The sequence below is a fragment of the Epinephelus lanceolatus genome, chromosome 8 (assembly GCF_041903045.1).
Source record: "Epinephelus lanceolatus isolate andai-2023 chromosome 8, ASM4190304v1, whole genome shotgun sequence".
In the NCBI taxonomy this organism is placed as follows: domain Eukaryota; kingdom Metazoa; phylum Chordata; class Actinopteri; order Perciformes; family Serranidae; genus Epinephelus; species Epinephelus lanceolatus.
The window spans coordinates 5,480,958-5,502,672 of record NC_135741.1 but is presented as its reverse complement, the minus strand read 5'-3'; the positions used below and the strand labels follow the sequence as shown (position 1 = coordinate 5,502,672).

General features: G+C 41.8%; 1 protein-coding gene across 2 annotated transcripts; it reads left to right on the top strand.

Annotated features, from left to right (window-relative positions):
• Positions 1 to 1,675: 1,675 nt before the first annotated feature.
• On the top strand, positions 1,676 to 15,240 carry tcea2 (transcription elongation factor A (SII), 2). Of its 2 annotated transcripts, none has more exons than XM_078169754.1 (10): positions 1,676 to 1,922; positions 7,061 to 7,123; positions 7,438 to 7,543; positions 8,872 to 8,965; positions 9,147 to 9,319; positions 10,092 to 10,149; positions 10,492 to 10,645; positions 10,788 to 10,934; positions 11,709 to 11,780; positions 14,844 to 15,240. In XM_078169754.1, exons 1-10 carry the CDS (start codon positions 1,854 to 1,856, stop codon positions 14,850 to 14,852), a joined length of 945 nt encoding a protein of 314 aa, XP_078025880.1. In that variant the 5' UTR covers positions 1,676 to 1,853; the 3' UTR covers positions 14,853 to 15,240. The 2 variants fall into 2 exon arrangements, with proteins under 2 accessions (XP_078025880.1, XP_078025881.1); XM_078169755.1 differs by having other exon boundaries at positions 1,677 to 1,922; positions 9,150 to 9,319.
• The last annotated feature ends 6,475 nt before the right edge of the window (positions 15,241 to 21,715 follow it).

Here is a 21,715-nt window from a genome sequence, read left to right as displayed (position 1 = left end):
CGGGTCTCCAACACTCACAACGAGGAAGCAGCAGACACCAGCGGCGCAGCATTATTCTAAGCTTCCAAGATGCCAAAGTGCAAGTGCAGCTTCACAGATGAACTGCAGAAAAAATTCCCAACTTACCGTCCCGACCCGGTCGGGATATATGGGAGGCTGAGTGAACCGTGTGTGTGCAAAGCTGGCACATATGATTCTGTGCCTAATAAAGGTGCCGGGGAGCTCAAAGTTGGATTTTCTAATACAGAAGGTATTATTTAGAACATTATTTCATATTATTTATTTATTTATTTGTCCAGTAAGGCTTGAAAAGATAGCTATTATTTTACAAGTTGATTTTTCTAATACAGAAGAGACATTATTTCTATCATTATTTCATTCCAAAGATTTTACATTCATTTTACATTTATATTTATTTTTGTACAACTGAAACTTGTAAAAAGATTAGTATTTTAGGCATAATAAAAGCAAGTTGAGTAACCTCTGAGAAGCCTATCTAAAGTTCTGTTTTTGAGAGATATTATTTTGTAATATAACTGAATTTTCTATCCATACACATAAACTTTAAATATATTAAAATTAAAAGGCATCTTTGAGTAAACTGTGAGTATCATTTAAGTAGGCTATCTCGTGGCCGGGGCGAGTGTCCTCTTTTTTGGAAATTAAAATATGGTCACCCTACCCAACTAGTAAAGCTCAAAGTCTTACTAGTAGGAGCCAAAATGTCTCCTAGTTACACTAGTGGGCTGTTTTTACTAGTAGTACTAGTAAAAATCAAGATGTTTACCAGTACTACTAGTAAGAGCCAAAATGCCCACTAGTCACACTAGTTGCACAAATGCTAATAACGAGGCATGAGCTGAGGCTTCCAATTGGCTCTCTGGTTCAAAATAAAGAAAACAAACCAATCAGGACTCAGAATTTCATCATTATCCCGCCCGTTTCATGCACATGCAGTCCACTAGTACTAGTTGCTGTATTTCCATAGAGGACACTTTCGTTTGATATCAAGGATTTAATGCTCAAAGGGCTTTCCATAGGTTCCCTTCAGATACAGCAGCAGGGAGAAGTGATGCTGAGGCTGCTGCAGCTGCAGAGTCCTCACCTCCTGCCTCCTACATCCTGCCACCTGCCTCCTGCATCCTGCCACCTGCCTCCTGCATCCTGCCACCTGCCTCCTGCATCCTGCCACCTGCTGGGAGAGGTACAGTATGTCATGGGGGTTTTTTTTGTCTGTCACGTGACTCTCCCCTGACCCTCCCTGTCACTCGCGATAGCTTTTGTTGTAATTACTGTGAGCAGCGCGAGCTTTCCAGATGGTTTCCTGTAATGTTTTGCGCAGTGAGCTGCTGATGTGTGTGTAGACATGTTGATGTGTTGATGCTGAGAGCAAACACTGTCTCATTACTGAAGTGTCACTGCACGTTTATCGGCTAAATTATAAATACACTGCATGAATTAGTTAAATAAGAAAATCACATCAAAGACTCTTCAGTCCTGCAGGATCATGACGCAACAACCATCATTAATTCCGCCCAATAATATATAATATTTCCAAGTTTCGGTTATAATGATAATGAAGTGCTGACTCCGGCTGCAGGACTGTTGAGTCTCCTTTAAAAGTCTGCTCCATGTTATCCCAGGCTGCACTTTGTAAAGAGAAAACTACAACTCCCATCATGCCCCTGTGACACACAACAACAGGCGAGAGGGAGGCAGCAGCTGGGAGAGAAGGAGACAGACACACTGCGGAAAGACAAGGACACAGAGACACGGGGAGAGTTTGTCCTCCATCCATGGAGGTTTTCACCGCGGGACAGGAGGACAAGTGACGGAGACAAGTCGCTCTCATCATGGCTAAAAACCAGGAAGTGGAGCGCATCGCCAAAAAGCTGGATAAAATGGTGCACAAGAAGAACACGGTGAGTTGCTGCATCCGCAGAAAACAGGATCAGGTGATGAGCTCTACCTTTAACCGTTGAGAGAGGGAAAGTTCTGGAAACTCAGTGTGTGTAAAGTGTGACTGGTGTGTGTGGAGGATGTTTCTGATGATTGTCTCAGTGTGTGAAAAGCTGCTGCTTCTGGATTTGATGATTTGGGGGAAAAGTTTGGCAGCGCATCACCTCAGATATTGGTCCAAAAGCTGCCAATTAAATGAGCCGCACCTTGAATCAATTATCCTGTCAGCTCACTGCAGATTATTAACTACACATTCACATCATATTAAAGTCACATAGAGCCTTTGCTGCAGTGCAGAGCTGAGACACAGTCAGATAGTAAGACAGAAAAATATCTCTTTTCTTTTTATTTATAAATGTAGTTTTCACATTTCTCATACCAGCAATCTGATCAGCTGAGCACAGGATACTTCTACATGATTCATTCATTCATTCATTTATCATTCAACCTTTCTTTTGATTAAACATTGAGGTAGAGACTCATTTACAGTGTGGCCAAGTAAAACAATGTAATATAAAAGAAAAAAAACAAAGAGAAACGTACATAAAAGTGGCAACCGGAAGTAAAAAGCAATAAAATTACAATTAATCATGTGAAAAGAATAAAAAGCATCACTGATAAATAAAAACTGTTAAAATGTAGAACACTCAAATCAGATAAAACAGGAACATGTAGAAGTAAAATATGATGCAGTTAAAAATATGAATATCTCTGTGGATTAAAATGAGGAAAGCTTTATATTGTTGTGCATGTTGTTCCATGTTGCAGGTGCACAATATGAAAAACTGGATTTTTCAAGTTCAGCAAAAAACCAAATCAAGACCTAGTAATTAATAAATAAAAGAGGAACATGCAGAGTTTTATCTTGAAAATCTATCTAATAACACCAGAAAATGTGGGGCAATTTTGTTCATATCCTGATGAATTTCAACTTTACCTATGTTGAATTTAATTAATTAATTAATTAACTAATAACAGTGGCATTTAAAAGTCTAACTATTTTAAATATCCTCTTCAGACATGCTTGAAGAAATATCAAAAGTCTGCTTTAACTAATAATTTTTATTTTCTTTCACCAAAACGTTTCATTACCTGCTAAATGTATTCTTTCCCATCCTTTCTCCATCTCTCTCATTGAAAAATAAAGAATATTAATTTCTTTTTCATTTCAAAAGTTTACCCAGTGGACAGATGTGTGAAACTGGAAAACACTCTGCACATACTGTAAAACTTAAATTAAAAGCCTAGTCCCTTTACCAGCCCAGTGTGGCTACACACTTTGACAAACAAATGCCTGGTCTGGTTGCCAAGCAATTCATTTTGTTTATGTATTATAACTCACAATATGTTTTATTGCAATACTCAGCATATCGCAATATATTTAAAATAGCAATAATATTATATTGTAACTTAAGTATCATGATAATATCCTCTGGTGAGTCCAACCACTAGTCTCCACCAACTCCTGAGAGAATTGACCTATGGCTAAGCCACGCCCCCCTTCACTGACTCAGACAAACTATCAACATTCAGTGAGCGGCGCTATGGCAGGTGTCACAGTACACGGCATTTCACAGGAGGCAATTGATGATTTTTGGGGACATAACGATCAGATGTCATTGAGAAGTAACCAAAAGGGCCTAAACTATGCATTGGAGGGATATATTCATCATTTTATTGTTGAGAAGGTTGATGAAAAGCTTAAATTACAAGCCAAAGTTTACAGATCACAGTGTACGCTTGTGAACCGCATCTGGTTGCCGTCACCATCAAAGACAACAAGTTAAAGTGCCACTGAAGTTAAGGTTTTTGGCTCAGAATATGAGAAAAGGATAACGGCCTTTTTACCATCTTTACCAAGAGTGTCTCTCCGTTAGTTTGGTGCTACAGTATTTACACTGAATCATTCAGCATAACGTTTGCCAACCTTTGTTATCTCTGCCATTACAGATAAGTTAATGAAGCTAAGCTCCAGAAGTTAACGTTAGCTTAACTAGAGCCCTTTGGACAACAGCCAACAATGATGTACGATCACCAAAGTACAAAACTAGAACAAAATAGGCTAATGAACTCCCAGCAAACAAGGTGACATGATGAACAACGCAGCTAGGAGCTAACGTTAGGCTAACTTTAGCTAACGTTAGCTAGAGATGTTAAAGATGACTTTATATTTCTTTCCAGCAAAGTGACAATATGTTGCCTCAAACACAATGTTGACTTACCTTAGAACAGATGTAGACATCATTGTTAATCTTATTCACGTTGAGTTGATGTTGTGGTCTAACGTTACCACACAACTTTATCCAAAGGAGACACTTTTCTCGGTTGAGATGTGGTTTAAAGTGTAAAAAATACACCTGGTCGCCCAGCCTCTCAGGATACCTTGTGTCGGAGTTGCATGTACCCCATGCACACCGTTTGACCATTTTTAATCTTCAAATCTTGGAAAAAGTTCATAAAACCGAACAAACCTGACTTTCTGTAATGCATTTCAATGGACGTCCAGGCAGAGAATGTCCGAGTGTATGGGAATGGCTATATGCACTGTGATTGTCTCATCACGTTTGGGGACGGGGTTTAGCCATAGGTCACTTATCCTGTGGTGCTGGGAGGGGAGCACATTTTCTTGAAATGGCTGGCTGTGGTTTTAATGGGAGGTTGTGAACAAACATGGACACTCAGCTATACAGTCTGTGTTCAGCAAGAGGACCAAAACAAGGGACTACAGGAGGCTAAACATGACACCGAGCTGCAGAGTTGGTGATAATTCTTGGGGGTGAATCACCTTGTTCAAAATAAATTCTACGAACTGGCCCTCTGGGTATTTAAAACATGATAAAATGCTATTTAGGGTGCTTCTTTGGTGGAGCTAACATGGTGCGCTGGTGTATAGGCTGCCCTGCACACTGGTGCCCTTTTTATTTATAGCCCCATTTCCACCAAACACTTTCAGTCCAGTACCTTTGGAACCAAAAGTAACCCTTCAGACATGGCAACTAGACCCTAGATCTGTTTACCGTTTCCATGGCAAAGTGTTCTTTAACGAAGGCGGTGTCACAGTGAAATTTAAGGTGTGCTGATGGATTCACGTCATCAACTCATGCATTGAGTAACATTACAAGTTAACGTTCCACCTTAAAAGTCATCGGCAGTCGGCCCAGTGAATGAAGTTATTTTTTCTCCAACTCCAGCTGCTGTGAGAGGCAGCAAAACATCCTTTTAGTGTTGTCACGATACCAAAATCTTTGTTTCGGTACCCATACCAATATGAATTTCGATACTTTTAGGTACTTTTCCTAGGGAAAAGTCCTTTTGGCTACAAACCTTTAGAACAATAAATAGTAGGGATGAAATGGTACCAAAAAATCGTGGTTCGAAAGTACCTCGGTACGGACGTCACGGTTTGGTTGCTCAAATGTTTCACCAAGTTGGTGTTGTCTCGTGTTGTCTCCCTTTGCGAGGCAGACTTTCTCTTGTCTTTTTTCATGTGCGCCAGCTGCGAATGTTGATACAGGTGTTGTCATACACACCACTTGTGCAATCTGTGCTCCAATAGGAACGAGAAAGGCGTTTGTGTGCATAAATGAGTAAAATAAATTAACTAAACTAATGAACTGAATCAATTTCAAAGTACCGGTATTTTCCAAATGCAGTATAGTACCGTTTGGAATACTCTAGTACCGCGGTACTATTTTAGTACCGGTATACCGTGCAACACTACATCCTTTCATTTTATAGTTACGGTTTACTAATAAAACTCTCCACAGTATGAACAGTGGTTACATGAGCCTCAAAACCAGACACAACTCAGCCCTGAGCAGAGTGACCGTCCTCTACTGACCAATCAGACTGCAGTGTTCACAGCTCCACCTTTTAGGACCAGATCTGTGTGCTAGGTACCCCAACAGAGGGGGGACCAAACATGGGGACGCTAAGGAACGGTTCTGTTGGTACCATCCACAACTTTTCACAGTGGAAATGGGGAAAAAAGCGAACTGAACTGAACTGAATTGTAAGGTTCAGTGGGTGTTGATACACAAACAGTTGATTAATGGTCTACATCCCTTTAAAGATCACTGCAGCAGTGGGAATGAGGCTTTTCGTCTGTTACCTTCATGGAGTAAAAACATTCTCCCTGGACTTTAGGTCTGACAGGTCTCACAGTTTGCACAGGGATGTTTTAAATGTCAGTGGGATTTTTGTTTTAAATGTCACAGTGGGATTTGGGAATAGATCCATGAATAATACAACAGCGTTTGTCACTCGTGTATCGTTCCTCAACAGCCTCCACTCCTCTACTGCTGTTATTTCTCCTCCTCCCTCGTGTCCTTCGCCTCTCATTCACCTGGCCTCCTCCTCTTTAAGGCCCGACATACTCTCTGCTGTTTCTGTCTTCATCCGTCTTTTGGTCTTTTTATCTGTGTGTGTCTTCTTGTCTCTGTGTTGCTCATGTGGCAGTGTGAGAGCACGTCCAGCTTTTCTTCCCTGCAGAAGAGGCTCATTTGGGAAAGAATAACTCACTGTCCCGTCCTTCTGTCTGAATCTTGCACTCTTTCCTGTTTTAACGATGTACGGCATTGTCTGTATGTGTCCCCCTTTTCTCCAGCCTGCTTTGCTGTGCACCAGCTGCTGTTGCATCAGTTTAATTTGCCCAGATATGGACTTTCTTGTGTCCTGTATGGATACGCCTTGTCCTTAACTAGTGAAAAATTAAAGTCAGTAAATTTAAATCTCCCAAACAACAATGAGCAACAGCTCCACCCACAGAAAGCTGAATTCAATCTCATGGGTCCATCAGTCTCTGTGTAACCTTTAGTCTACATTGAAGAGTTGTCTGTGGGTGACAGCTGCTCAGCTGTGGGTGGGACATTTGGGAAGAAACCATGAATCTTCACATTCAGTACAAAAGGCCACCTTGGCTTTATTGGTTAAATGAATGATGTCCGCTGAAACAAATCAGTCACTTTGTGTTCATTAAACGGACACAGATTTGACAGAGACAGACGCTTTGTCATTCCTGTTTAACAGACAGCCCACTCTCTGAGGTGTTTACTGGGTAAGAAGGTGATGTGGAGGTTTCTGTTCATTGTTGTGTCGACAGGACGGAGCTCTGGACCTGCTGAGGGAACTGAAGAACATCAAGATGTCTCTGGAAACCCTGCAGGTAATTGATCCACCGCCAAGTGCACCTAACGTCAGACACAACTGACCCAAGATGAGACATGGTGGGAGCTGGTGTTACGTAGAGATGCACTGTCAATGTCCGTGGTGACAAACTGAAGAATGTAACTGCTCTGTATAGTCTACAGAGAATCACACCAAGGTTCTATTCATTGATTTAGTAGAGGAAAAACATTTTAATTTCAGGTCAAGTTTAAATATTGTATTTTATCTGGGCTGATTATCCCAGAATATATCAGACACTTGTTTACTTACTTTTTCTTTTCTCTACTTGTCTCTGTTGTTCTGTGTGTGTAGTCGACCAGAGTCGGGATGTCGGTGAACGCGGTGAGGAAACACAGTTCAGAGGAAGAAGTTCAGACTTTGGCAAAAGCTCTCATCAAGTCCTGGAAGAAACTGCTGGGTCAGTGGGGGTGTGTGATGTGTGCTCCTCTACCTCTGTCTTTGTGACGTCCCGTTATGTCGTGTTCACACTGGGCACGAGTGCAAAACAGTTAGCACGAGTGAGTGACGTGTAAAGTCAATGTAAAGAAGCGATTAGACGTGAATTAAGTGGCGGGAATGAAGTGGCTAGCGTGACTTCAAGTCATATATTTGTTAGCGAGAGTTGAAAAATCTGACTCATGCTGCGATAGCCAATCAGCATTAAGATCCTCTGACATACAGGGTTCCTACGCAAGTATGAAAAAGTATGGAAATAAATTTGATCAATTTCCAGGTATTAAAAAGTATGGAAAAATATTTATGTTTCCAGACTATTACCACTGTTCTAAAATACTGTTTTCTAAAATAGAAAATTAGGTATTTCCAAAAATAATTTAATCAATCCGGATCGTGTTTTATGCCGGGCCAAGCACAGTTTGTGTGAGAGCAAACGTCAGAAAACATACCGCCCCTTTTACCTGATTGACAAGTGGTATGTCCAGTCCGCTGCCCCATGACCCTCCTCCAGCCCCCCAGGTATCAAGTTTCACTCCAACACTGCACCTTCGACAAGAAGACGAGTTTCACGTGGTTCACAATGGGTAGATGCAAGTTTTTGGATGGATGGCTTGACAGTATCATACATAAATACTGGTTGGCCAAGGATTCACAATTCACACACAGAGCTAGATACAAGCTTTGTGTGAAATCGTTTGACATCGCCAACGTGGGGGAGAAGGCGATTCTGAGCCACATGAAGGAATAAACACAGACGTCTCGTTACTGCATTGCTTGCACCCAGAGTCCCAACCTTTTTGCCTCAGCCCAGACATTGAACTTACCTGAGTTTTTATTTGCATGCCATTATGGTACTTGGCTACAATCGCCTATTAAGAATAATTAAATATGATGTGAAATATGATACACTGATATATTTACTCAGATGTTGCATATTCTCTGAAAAAAAAACATAGAGAAGTCTGGAAATTAGGGTGTGGAAAAGAATGGAATTTTGAAATTCCAAATGTGTAGGAACCCTGGGCATATGAGGCTGAGGACATACCGGGAGAAGTTCATGCATAGATTCAGCGATTTCACGCAAATGAAACGAGTCAACACAAAATATTCTAGCATTCAAACTCACATGAGTAACGCAATGCGAAAATTCATATCGTCTTTGGGGACAGGGTGAAAGTCATGATGGTTACTGGACACTGATATCAAACATAAAAAATCGTGACCTCACGGTCTGCTGCGTGTGTCCTTACAGCTTCTTATCGTCAGTGTTTTTTGTGTCTCGTCCTGCAGACGGTTCAGAGGGGAAGTCTGAGGAGAAGAAGAAGAACGGCTCTCCTGTGAGGTCATCGTCCACCTCCAAGGACTCCGGCAGCAGCGAGAAAAGGTCTGTTGCACAGTGATGACGTCACTTTTGGTTACCACCTGTTGGATGATGATGATGATGTCACTGTCACTGTTTCATGGCATGTTTATTGACAGAAGAGGATTTAAAGTGGAATCATGTGGTGTTTCGTTCACTCCAAACCCAGCTACACTTTATATCGTCTTGTCTTCTCTTGACTCAGCAGTAAGAAGTCTGGGGAGCCTCCCACCACCCCTACCACCCCAACTACACCCACCTCCCCCACTACCACAACCCTTCCTCCTCGGTTCACCTCTTTCCCCCCCGCCCCCGTCACCACCGACAGTGTGCGGAACAAGTGTCGAGAGCTGCTGGTGGCGGCGCTGCAGACTGACGGTGAGACATTTATCACCAACATTGATTCATCATCCAGATGTGTCTGCCACAGAGTCATCTACTGTGCGTCTTATAACATCAAAAAATCATATTAAAAATATTCATGAAAATCTTACAGGGTAGAAATTAAAAAAAACAATCACACCTCAACATCCATTTAGTAGCTGTGCACTTACTAGCTTTTGTGTGCAGAGCTTTCGACTGTATTTTGTGGTCTTCTTCAGCAGACCACAGAGCTCACTCAGGTGTCGTCATGTGACCTAAATATAGAGCTGTGTTCACATGACAATGAATGGTCTGTTAAAGAATGTACGTTTGCTGAAGAGGGCCATGGGATGATGTTAAAAAGCTTTGGAAACAAAACATAGTAAGTGTTCCTTGAGTGTGTTATCAGTCTTATTGCGACATAAATGTTTTTATTTACAAATATCAAATAACAATTGACAATCAGCTGTCATTAATGAAATATTTATTAACAAAATGATTCAAGAATTCATTTTAAACTTTAAAATTACATCAAAGCACCAATAACGCCATCATCAAGTCTCTCTGAAGGTTTTAAATTAAATTAAATTATTTTTTTTTTTTTAGGTAGAGTTTGCCTCTTCTATTGGCGTTTACAACATACTGATTTAAAAAAAAAAAGTCATTCATAACTCACATCATTTGAGAACCACTGGTTTAGAGTATCATCAAAAAAGAACCTTTTTTTCACAATACTGTTCATGTTGCTTTGTAGTTTTGTATAACTTTGTGTGTGTGTTTCTTCCAGACGACCACAAGACGATGGCAGTGGACTGCGAGCACCTCGCAGCACAAATTGAAGAGGATATCCTTTTGTGTCAACAACAACTTCTAACTACACATGAACCAACAGAGCTGGATTTGACACCTGAATGAGAGCTCTGAATCTGAGTGTACTGACGGGGTGTGTTTCACTCTGGTAGATAAACACTTGAGCTGCTCTGTTTGTCCACCACATTCACATCAGTGAGAGCAGGCTGAATAACAGAAACACCTCTCTGTGCAATGCATTACACACTACATCTTCAAAGCATTGTACACTTGGACACAGTTTAAATGTCTCCATTTCATGTTATTAATATGTGTTGGATACATACTGTATGTAACCATCCCAGTGTTTTAGTCCTTGACTGCTCATCGTGCCCACAGATCTTCCAGGAGTTTAAGTCGACGGATATAAAATATAAATCTCGTCTACGAAGCCGAATCTCCAACCTCAAGGACCAGAAGAATCCCGACCTGCGGCGCAACGTCCTCTGTGGAAACATCTCGGCTCAGCGCATCGCTTCCATGACCTCTGAGGTCAGTGCCAACATTTAGTCTCATCCTCTGCTCCTCAAGGCGCTGTTTAATGTTAAGGCTTGGTTGTGTTGAAATTAGGATTAAAGGAAGTTTAGGGCGAGGCGCCAGGGAAGGTTTTTACAATACAAACGTGTGTGTGCAGGAGATGGCGAGTGCAGAGCTGAAGCAGATGAGAGAGGCTCTGACTAAAGAGTCCATCAGAGAACATCAGCTGTCGAAGGTCGGGGGAACTGAGACGGACATGTTCATCTGCAACAAGTGTCACGGAAAGAGCTGCTCGTACACACAGGTACCATCACACGCACTGAAGCCCCTTTTACACTGCCAGATTTTCCGCGAATGTTGGGTTGTTTTGCCGGCCTGCTGCAAGCGTTTAGACACACAGAGCCGGATTGGCAAGTTGATCCGAGGCGCCCAATTTTCCACCTCGTAGGGTAGACATATTGGCGGAACCCTTTTAGTTTAAACAGAACGGGGCGGCCTTCCGTCACGGGAGGGGCTGTTGAAGACTTGTGGGAGGAGCTGTTGATGACGCCGCACGTGTGACTCACTGGCGGTGGATAAACAGGAAACAGCTGATAGCAGGAATTAGCGAGCAGCTAGTAGCAAGAGGGAAACACAAACCTGACAGACACTGTAAAGATGAGCAACTGGGGAGACAAAGAATTGCACACCCTCCTTGTCCTTGCAAACGAAGAGGCCATTAACCGTCAGATGACGGGGACGGTGAAGAACGGACCGACTTACGAGAGAATCGCCAAAGGACTGACCAGCCGCAGCTTCCCTCCCACGTCACTGTTTACGTCACACGCTGAGCTACATGTTTTGTTACTTGCTCACGCCCCCCATTGCCCTGAAAAAGACACATTCTGTATAAACAAAAGTAGGTAGGCGGCATTTTGCTGCACTCCCCCCAATTTTGTCTTTATACTGCCAATGCTGAAAAAAGACTGATTGGGCTTTCCTGTAAATTTGCACAACTCCTATCTAAAAAGGGCTTTAGAGAACTGTTTGGACACAGTTTTAACGTAAAAGCTTCACTGTGCTGTTTTGTGTGTTTCAGGTGCAGATCCGCAGCGCTGATGAGCCCATGACGACCTTTGTGGTGTGTAACAGCTGCGGCCACCGATGGAAGGTAAACAGACAATAAACACTACGACTACTCTTACTGGTTCTTTTTGTTTTTTTAAGAAAAGAAAATGAAACACATCAGAACAGAATTAACCCTGACTACACCCAAAAAAACTTTTAACAGGGAAAAATACTAGAAACATGGGCGACCTGAATGAATTATGTATTACCTGTTGATAAACAAGTGAACCTACCTCTAAAACCAACAGAAATATAAAACAAAAAAGTAAATAAACTCACTCTCTATACAACACTGGTGTAAACGTTGCATCCCAAAGTGAATATCAAATCTATTAGTCATAATAAAATATGCAGGCTTAACTTATAAAATGTGAAACACTTAGATGTTGAAAAGCACTCTGGGATCCACAGGAAATGATTTACTGCAGAAGAAGAGCATGAGGCAGGTCGAGTTAAGTGGCTTCACATTACAGCACATCTGTTAGTGTAATAAAGGCTGAGTGATTGAGCGTCTCTAACAGACTCCCACCACAAGATGGCAGCGGAGACCAGACGCTTGTTTCTCCTCTGAGTCTGCTCACCTTCAGTCAGAGCTGCTTTCATTCACCGTACGCCCTCCTCACTCTTCCTCCCACCTGTTTCTCTTCTTTAAACTTTTTCTACTTTACTCTCATTTTGTTTTGTCTCACTTTCTTCTCTTCCCTCTTCCCTCCTCCTCCTCATCATCTTCTGTCTTCTCCCCCTCTCCTCAGATTTCACCCTCCCTCCCCCTCTTGTTTACATCCCATGCCTTCCTGCTGTCCTTTTCACCCTCCCCCCTCCATCTCACTCCTCACCTTTCCTCTCCACATTTCCTCCTTCCTCCCTCCGCTCGTAGTTTTGCCAGCCCCTCCCCCCTTCCGTATTTAGCTCCTGGCTCTAGGTCAAGGTGAAGCCACCAATTTGAGAAGCTGATGGTTTGTGGGAAGTTTGTGTGTTGTTGTTTCAGCACTTTGAGGATCTGAAACACAGCGGGAGGCTCCGACACTTTAAACAGAAATATATCCATTTATTAAAGCTGCAGTAAGATTTCTGACCTCTTTGACCTCGGGAATCTTTGCAAAGAAGCTTTAAAAGTTTAGTTTAACTTCCCAGAGACACCAAATGTGACTGAATTTTAGAACATTCTTACAAAAACTGACACATAAAACATCAGATGAAGAAATGTTAAACATGTTTGGTTCCAGAGTGAAAAATTTTGTGTTCAAAGTTAAACTCAGTGTAACTTTGTTTTAGCTTTAATGAGGAGCTGATACAAACACAGTATCAATGTTTTTTTTAATAATGGATGGATGGGGAAGTTCACATTTTAGAAGGTTTGAAGCTCATTAACGAGCAGGTTCATGGTAATGTATGTAAAGATTCAAGTGCCCAGAGCCATGTTGTTTAACCTGCTACGAATTTAACCACTGCAGCTACTGACAGTAGGCTGATGAGAGCTGAGAGACTCAACCAAACAGAAAATGTTCTGTAAATGCAAAACTGTGCACTCAAAAAAACCTCAAAATCTCAATAGAGCTTAAAATCAACTGTATTAATGACTGTAGTCTTAGGCCCTGTTTAGACAACAACTGTTTCTCTGAAAACGGAAAACGTTTTAAAAATCTTCTGCGTTTATATGATGACATTATTGAAACGATCCCCGTTCACAAGGAGCCGCAAAATCTACTGGAAACGCTGTAGTATGCACGCCAGGCCAATGGGTGCCAGTGTAAATTTGCAAAGCAACACCACGGCATGACGCCATGCGCCTGCGCTGAAGCGCCTTCCTCTACAATGCGGTGATTACAAACCAAAACAAAGACACAATGGGGAAAGCATGCACAGATAACTTTGTCTGGATGGACGACGAGGTGGAGTTGCTACAGTAACAGATCTACACTTCACTTCAAATCAACAGGGTGAGCAGCACAAACAGAGCTCGGCATTGTTGTTGTGACGGTCGACTTTCTCGGCACATGCCTAGTGAGTGGAACCGTAATGCACATGTGCGAAAAGTCTCAGTTTTCAGATGAACTGCATATTGCAAGTTTATATGACAACAGAGACGCTGCCGTTTCCAAAAAATTGTACTCTGGAACCCTTTTTCAAAACGTTGCATTTTCCGGCACCCAAAACGCCGCTGTCATGTAAACGATCGGCCAAAATGCAACTGAAGTTTACCGTTTTCAGTTGAAATCCTTGTCGTATAAATGGGACCTTAAACTAAATTTATCCAATGTTGCATAACTCATTAAAATGAAAGATAAAATCAAAGCTCCGCTGCTTTGCTCAAACAAGCACTTTCTAAACCATCCAACCAACAGTGTTTTACATTTTAATTTTCATCAATTGTTGTAGGCCTAAAGTGGTTCTTACATTCTACAACTGTAAAAATGTGTAGCCTATACACAGATTTAAAAAACTGTTTTGACATTTCATCAACTAAAATGTGCGTCATACTTTTGTTGTTTTTGATGTTGACTTTTGATGTTTTCTTCTAAAAACATCACTATCGACGTCTTGCTTCAGACAAATAATTTTTTCTTTTTTTTGTTTTGGCCAAAAATGGCTCTTTTGATAGTAAAGTTTGTCAACCCTTGCTCTAAACCTGAATCTGTAGAGTTTTTGATCACTAGTAGCACTATGAAGCATGTTCAAGTAGGTTTGTTTGAAACATGCATGTGTGCATTTATAGCACGCATGTACAAGCACACTGGCGTTGGCGGCAGTAAAGTGGCAACGAAGACAGAGGAGAAGACGATTAGCAAGAAAACATGAATGTTAAAGATGCAGGATTTAAAATATTTTAATAAAGTTGGGGTTTGCATTTGTTTTGAGGAAGAAAATGTGTTCAACACTTTTGGATTAAGGGTCATTATGAATCGCCCAGAGAACCTGATGTGAGGAGGGCAGGAAAGAGTTTCAGCAGCTCGAGATAAGTGTCAGCGTTCGAGGAAAAGTTACACCAAAGAAAAAAGACTCTAACTCTTAAACTGTCATGTGACATCACTGCAGACTGAGCTGTAATTATAAACTGAGAGTTATTTCATCTTTAATCATAATTTTTCTTCTGTTTTTCTTGCAGTTCTGTTGAAGAGGGCATGTGTGTGCGTGTGTGTGTGTGTGTGTGTGTGTGTGTGTGTGTGTGTGTGTGTGTGTTATCATGAGGCAAACTGACTAAACCAAATTAATTTTGGATTTAAAAAATACATTTAGTTTTTTTGTTTTGTATAATTTCTTTTTATATATATAAAAGTAAAAGCTGTAATATATTTAGAGAAGAATCTGCCAGTTTCATGTTGTCTATTGGTTCATTTGTTTTGTACTGAGCACTTAGAGTTTATTTCTGACGTTAGATGAAGCTTGGAGCCAGATTGAAATCACGTGTAGGCCTTGTGGAAAGAGCAGATGTGCCTTTCTTTGCCATGTTGTGCTGCCACAATATTTTGCCTTTAACATTTCTATTAAAGTTGCTCTTGGATTAAGAACACGTCGCTACGGTCTCTTCTTTTCTTTCTCACTGGTTTGGTTTAATAGTTGGCTAAACATCTGGCACTGTGTAGTTCCTGGAGCGCCTGCTCTTTTTGCATTGTTGATATGTGATGGAACTAAAGTAACGCTGGTTGGGCGTGTCGATCAAAGGTCTGTAGGTGTAAAGCAGAAAGCCCTCCATAATAAGACTGAGTCTCCATATGGTCAGACTTTGGGACGAACTCAGTATCCAGGACGTTAATGACGCCGTGAGACGACTCAAACTTCACCAGGTTGTCCAACCATGCATAGATCATACTCATCATGGCGTCTATGTCCTGAGAACCTGTGTAGACCTCCTCCCAAAAAACTGATCAAGAACCAATAAAAGAATTTCCATCCCTTAACAAAGGATCCAATTGCTGAGGTTAGCACAAGCTGAGTGGCAAGTTAGTTAGTCGCACTATGATGAGCACTAATGAAGCACCGAAGCTGGAATCCCGCCTGCATGTTCCCCGTCAGCTACAGCAGCAACAGAAAGAGAGCTGTGCATGAGACGAACACGGTGTGTTGGCATTGCTCCACAGTTGTAGGGATGTAAGTGGAGACACATCCAACATGCTAACACATTCAATAACATCACCAAGATGACATAAGACAGAAAACTTTTGGGGATGTTATTATCTGGAGGCGCACTGGCGGAAGTGGCTCGGTGTGGATGAATAAAAAATTGAGAACAATATAAACTTTATTTTGGGTCATAACGTGTTACTTGACATAACTGAGCACAGCGTTAGTTCAGGCAGGACACGACGTCAAGCTCAACTCACACCCCAGCTACTTCAGCTGATCTCAAACAATCAACTGATGGATCCGCTGATTGATCACATCACAAGCTGCTTTGCAACCTGCCTCCACCCCAGCTCCTCCTTTTGCATGCTGTGTCTGACTTATCAATGTCATTTCGGTTTGTCATTGATGCTGCTCTCTCTGTCTTAGGCTTGCCGTGTAGGCGCATGGAAGGGCAGAGATGTGTTCTCACTCTGCATCAGGCTTTCCTCATTTGCACATGGAAGGGCAGAGAGGTGTGCTCTCTCCACCTTATGCTTTCTGCATAGGCCTAGGAAAGGCAGAGGCCCCAGAACAGAGCCATGCCGCCAAACGTAATACTGCAAATGGAAATAAAGTTTTCTTTGATCAGACAGGATTCCAAACACAAACTTGTTCAATTGTTCTGATCACATTCATTGAAATAAGTCATAATTCATTTATTTTTTAAAGATATTTTTGGGGGCTTTTTGCCTTTATTTGATAGGACAAATATAGTGTGAAAGGGGGGGGCAGAGACAGGGGACATGACCTGCAACAAGGGGCTATGGATTGGAACTGGACCTACAGCCGATGCAGCAAGGACACAGCCTCAGTACATGGGGCACCTGCTCCACCAGGTGAGTCAGTGGGCGCCCTGGAAGAATTAATCTATGATGTGGAATATTCCAGCACCATCACAGACAGTTTAAAGGTTGTATACACACACATTCAGCTCTTATTAAGAGTCAAACTGTTACAGAAAATATAATCTCTGCTGATGAAATTCCTCCTCATGACAGAGGTGTGTGTCACCTGTATTCTCTCTGAGTTCATTTGACTGAACCAGATTTGCATGTAAAAATAACTGAAGTAAATCACAACTGACCAAAGTGTAAACCCGAGTCGTGACTGTGGTGCTGCGAGCCGCTGACAGAGGTGATGAAAGTGGTGAGAAAGCAGAGCAGAGAAAGCTCCTGTTGTGTTTGTTGTGGAAACACCGCTGAGCTCTTTCCATACATGAGCATGGGAGACAGAGGGAGGGACGGGGGGGACAGAGGGAGGACAGTGGAGAGTCACCAGCTCCTGTTAGGTGTCCTCCTCCTGGACGGAAACCAGACTGAAGTCATGTGGATCAGACAGGATGCAGAGCAGCTGGATCAGATACAGAGGTGGTTACTGAGTGAACCAGCCAACAGGTCACAAACTGATCATGTTGATTCTCTCTTATTTGTGATTTTCACTAAATGTGATTTGCAGCATGAAGAATCACATGTGAAAGACAAAGTGGAGGCAAATTAAAGCAGCCTAGACTGTATATCAAGATGCATCCGCGTCTCTGCTTCCACTGTACAAAAATGAAGCTTAAATATCCCACATAAGTGACGTCATTTGGAGCCAGAGTCTGCACGGTAGTGACCTGAGCAGTATCCAGTTCTCGCCCATGCACTCATCCAACCAGTCACCAGCAGCACCATTGATTGTGGACACACTGATTGGCACACCCAGCTGTCAATCATGACATCAACTGCTTTTTTTTATAGCATCAAATAACTAATTAAAACCAAACTTGTCAGATAAATGAACTCCTGAACAAACATCAGTGTGATAAGATCTACCTAAAATGACAGAAACCATCTTTGGGAAAAATCCGCTAACATGTAGGGGGTGGGGTTTATGACTTATACTGCAGCCAGCCACCAGGGGGCGATCCAGATGTTTCGGCTTCACTTTTGGGGAGCTGTCATGCCGTATTCATTATGTCATCTTTATTATACAGTGTTTGATCAGAACTGATAAAAAGAATACTTGCTAAGACTAGAATACAGAAAACAGCTGCTATCAAAAGTAGTCTCTGTTGCTAGCTAAGCTATGTTAGCTTAGCGCTAATGTTAAACAGAAACAGAAGTTTCCTGGAAAGAGTTGTGTAATTATTACTTTATATGGGGAAAAAAAGACTTAAAGGGATAGTGCACCCAAAAATGAAAATTCAGCCATTATCTACTCACCCATATGCCGACGGAGGCTCAGGTGAAGTTTTAGAGTCCTCACATCCCTTGCGGAGATCCAAGGTTTTTACATCACGTGACATGTGCACCGCAGGGGGAGACAACAGTAGCCACCGTAGCTAAAAGATAATTTGCACTACGGTCTTTTAGCAAAGGACAGCCCAACATGTCTGAAGACTTTGAAATTGAGGAGGAACAGCATTTCTTTGTTGAGCCGGATTTGTTTGAGCCCGAGTATACAGACGGAACTCAGGCTACTGGACGAAGCAGCCGCCGCAGCTCATGAGCCTCAGCCAGCCGCAGAATACCGGAGTCGAGCACTGGAAACCTGGTGGTGTAGTTGTTTCAAATGCAAAGCAATGCCAACGGATCTGGAGAATCTGGACATCAGTACTGACGAGACTGCTGCTCTTCAGAGACCGTGCATCACCGATCACCCTGAGCGCGCACACGTGAACGCGGAGCACAGAGAAGCAGTCAGAGCTACAGGCTACAGTGAGGCTAAAAACAGAGTTCATATGACGTTTTTCCAAACAACTTTTTATGTCGCGGCTGCAGCACACTTGGATCACTACGAATGAGCATGTTGGAGATACTTTGTGGATTCAATTTTGTGTTCTTGGATGTTAGTCTGGGGCGCCGTCTGCCATTAGGTGTGCTAGCCGCTCCCCCTGCCGATCTCTGCAAGGGATGTGAGGACTCTAAAACCTCACCAGGGCCTCCATCGGTATATGGGTGAGTAGATAATGGCTTAATTTTCATTTTTGGGTGCACTATCCCTTTAAGGTGTTTCAGTAAAAGTTAGTTTGATTATGAGCAGTTGTTGATTGAAATTTCCTGCTCTATTAACCAAAGCAAATATTCCTTTATCATACATTATACATTTGGAACTTTATTTTTCATAAAGCCTGCGTTCACCAGTTGATAGTTCAGGCATGCAGAGTCATCGAGGGTGAAAAAGGTGACAAAGATGTGAACCCCCAAGTGGAGTCAGGGGAATGACCACCCCCAAAAGAAAGCTTCTTTTTTAATATCAGCTTTAAAATTTGGATTTATGATCAGTTTTAGCATGAGGATATTGGGTGCTGCAGGGATGAATGGTTTTGTTGGCCGACCTGTAAGTTAGCGTCACCCTGCTTCTCTCAACAGAACACATAACTTTTGCGTTACTTTCACCAAAATAAACGCAAAAGTACGACTATGCGGTGTTGGGCAGTAACGTGTTAAAGTAACACTGTTAGATTTGGTAGTAACTAATACTCTAACGCGTTTTTAAATTCAGTAACTCAGTCAACGTTACGAAACGCTGCATTACTCCGTTATTTTTGGCCAGGTTTTAAAACGGCGCGCAGCATGCAGTATTCCTTCACAAACTGAAGTTCCCGTTCACTAAAACATTTTAGCCCTAAACAATAAAAGATAGTCAAGTCAGATTGAGGTATATGAACAATTCTTACCAGAGAATCTTAATGAAACACGTCTCTCACCATCTCTGAAGTCACTGTCGACCTGCTGGCCTCACCACAGTGATGTAACGTTACATTAAGCGGTAGCTTCTGTAGATTTTTAGTCCCAGTAACGTTACATCCAGTGACGTGATATCCGTTGTTATCCCGAGGAAGCTTCCTATACCGTTCAATGGTTTTATCAAGTTGTAGTCTAACAGTCCCTTGGTTTAACTCCATCCGCTGTCTCTTAGGCGATGTAGCTACGAGCCAATACAGTTAGGAAATGTTTTGGGCTGCAGGGCTGAGTTTCAGTTTCCCAAAACATGATCTAAAAACATGATGAACTAAAAAGTTACTTTTCTCAGTAACACATTACTTTTTGGTTTAAATAACTGAGTTACTAACTGAGTTACTTTTTAATGAAGTAACTACTAACGGTAACCAGTTACTATTTTTTAGTAACTAGCACAACACGGCGACTAGGCATCATTAAATGGAAGAGGGTCATGTTTCATGATCAAAGCAAGGAAGGTAAAGTTTTTTGCAGTTCATTACAAATCCAGTGCCAGGCGATGTTCTATAGCTTAATGAAGGGTTTCCTGAGGAGCGCAGATCTGACATGTCTGAGTCAAAGTGTAAAATACAGTCATTGCTTTTATTTCACACATAATAACCATAAACATTATTTAGCTCTTTACATACTGCTTCCAGGGTGTGCCATGTGAAAATATTAGGAATCGATGACTACTGAATTACTTAGTTTTTGTTAGCACTGCTTGTTCTAATAACTACATTACTCTTAAAGCAGTATTGCTGCACTACTGCACGGACAATCTGACTGCTCGAAAGTCAATTTTGCATTGTCGTATGGACGGAGATCATTTGTTAAACAAAGGTCATAAGGACAGAATTTCTTCTTTTTTTCAAATGGAGGGGAAAAAATCTGCAAGAAGTGAAGTTTATCTGTGGTCATCAAGAAAAAACTAGAGAGAGGAATGCTCGCATCAACAGATAAAGACTTGCCAGTGAGTGTGGGAGTGTGTGTTTGTGTTCGAGTGTGAAGGTATGAGACAGAGTGTGTGTGTGTGTGTATGCTGCATATATGTTGGTATGCATGTGTCTGTGTCACACACAGAATTACTCCCAAACACAAACATATCAGGTTACAGTGAACTGTGGAAAAAGACCAGACACACACACACACACACACACACACACACACACACACACACACACACACACACTACACAACTGTCCATGTGTAGTGTGTGTGTGTTGGTTTCCTTTAGGAACTGAGTGTTGGGAGTATCAACACAGAGAGTCAACAGCAGCAGCTCCGTCTGTCTGTCTGTGCTCAGTTCATGTTCACCTTCACTTCAAGAATCAAACTAAAGAGCTGAATTTAATTAAACGTGCCGTGTTTCCATCTGACACAGATCCTCATCAGACACTGTCAAACAAGCATCACAGTGCAGGACGGGCTGTATATATAGACTCACACTCCTTCATCACACAGGTGATTGTGATCTGATGATTGAGAGTCAAGTTGGACCAATCAGAGCAGAGCTGGACGACACTGTGTGAGACTCACACACATGACAGAGCCTCTAAAGGAACTAAGGAAGATCAATATTATACAGGGATATATCATTATAAAAATAAACTAATATATGCCTGTACAATATTGATCTTTATGTTTCTAGTTCCTTTTTATTGAGGCGTGCTGTGTGGCCCATGTGGCTGTAAGTCAACTCTGATTGGTCCAGCTGCAGAACAGATTGACTCAATCATGCAGATCATGATCACCTGTGTGATGACTGGTTGTGTCTGTATACAGGGTTCTTAAAGCTTAAGGGCAGAGCAGATTTAAGACTATTTTAAAGACCTTTTTAATGCCACTATAGACATTTAGGACAAATTCTACAGTAACCAAAATTAGAGGAAGAAATGTAGGAATCCACATCAATTACTCATTAAATCAGGTGTCATTTCCTGACCTGGAAAAGTTTAATCGTGCTTTTGTATTCCCAGTGTCTGAAAATCTTCACCCTGGATTGAGCTTTAGGAAATGTCTGTTTTTAGTCACCTGTGTGGACAAAATGCCAAAATAAATAAGCTACATTTTCAAACCTCTGAACGGCCTCTGTTAGATCAAGATGTTGTACAGTTAAAACTGCGGCAAACTTTTAATACAGCATGGGGGTGTTTTGTTTGATTCTTTC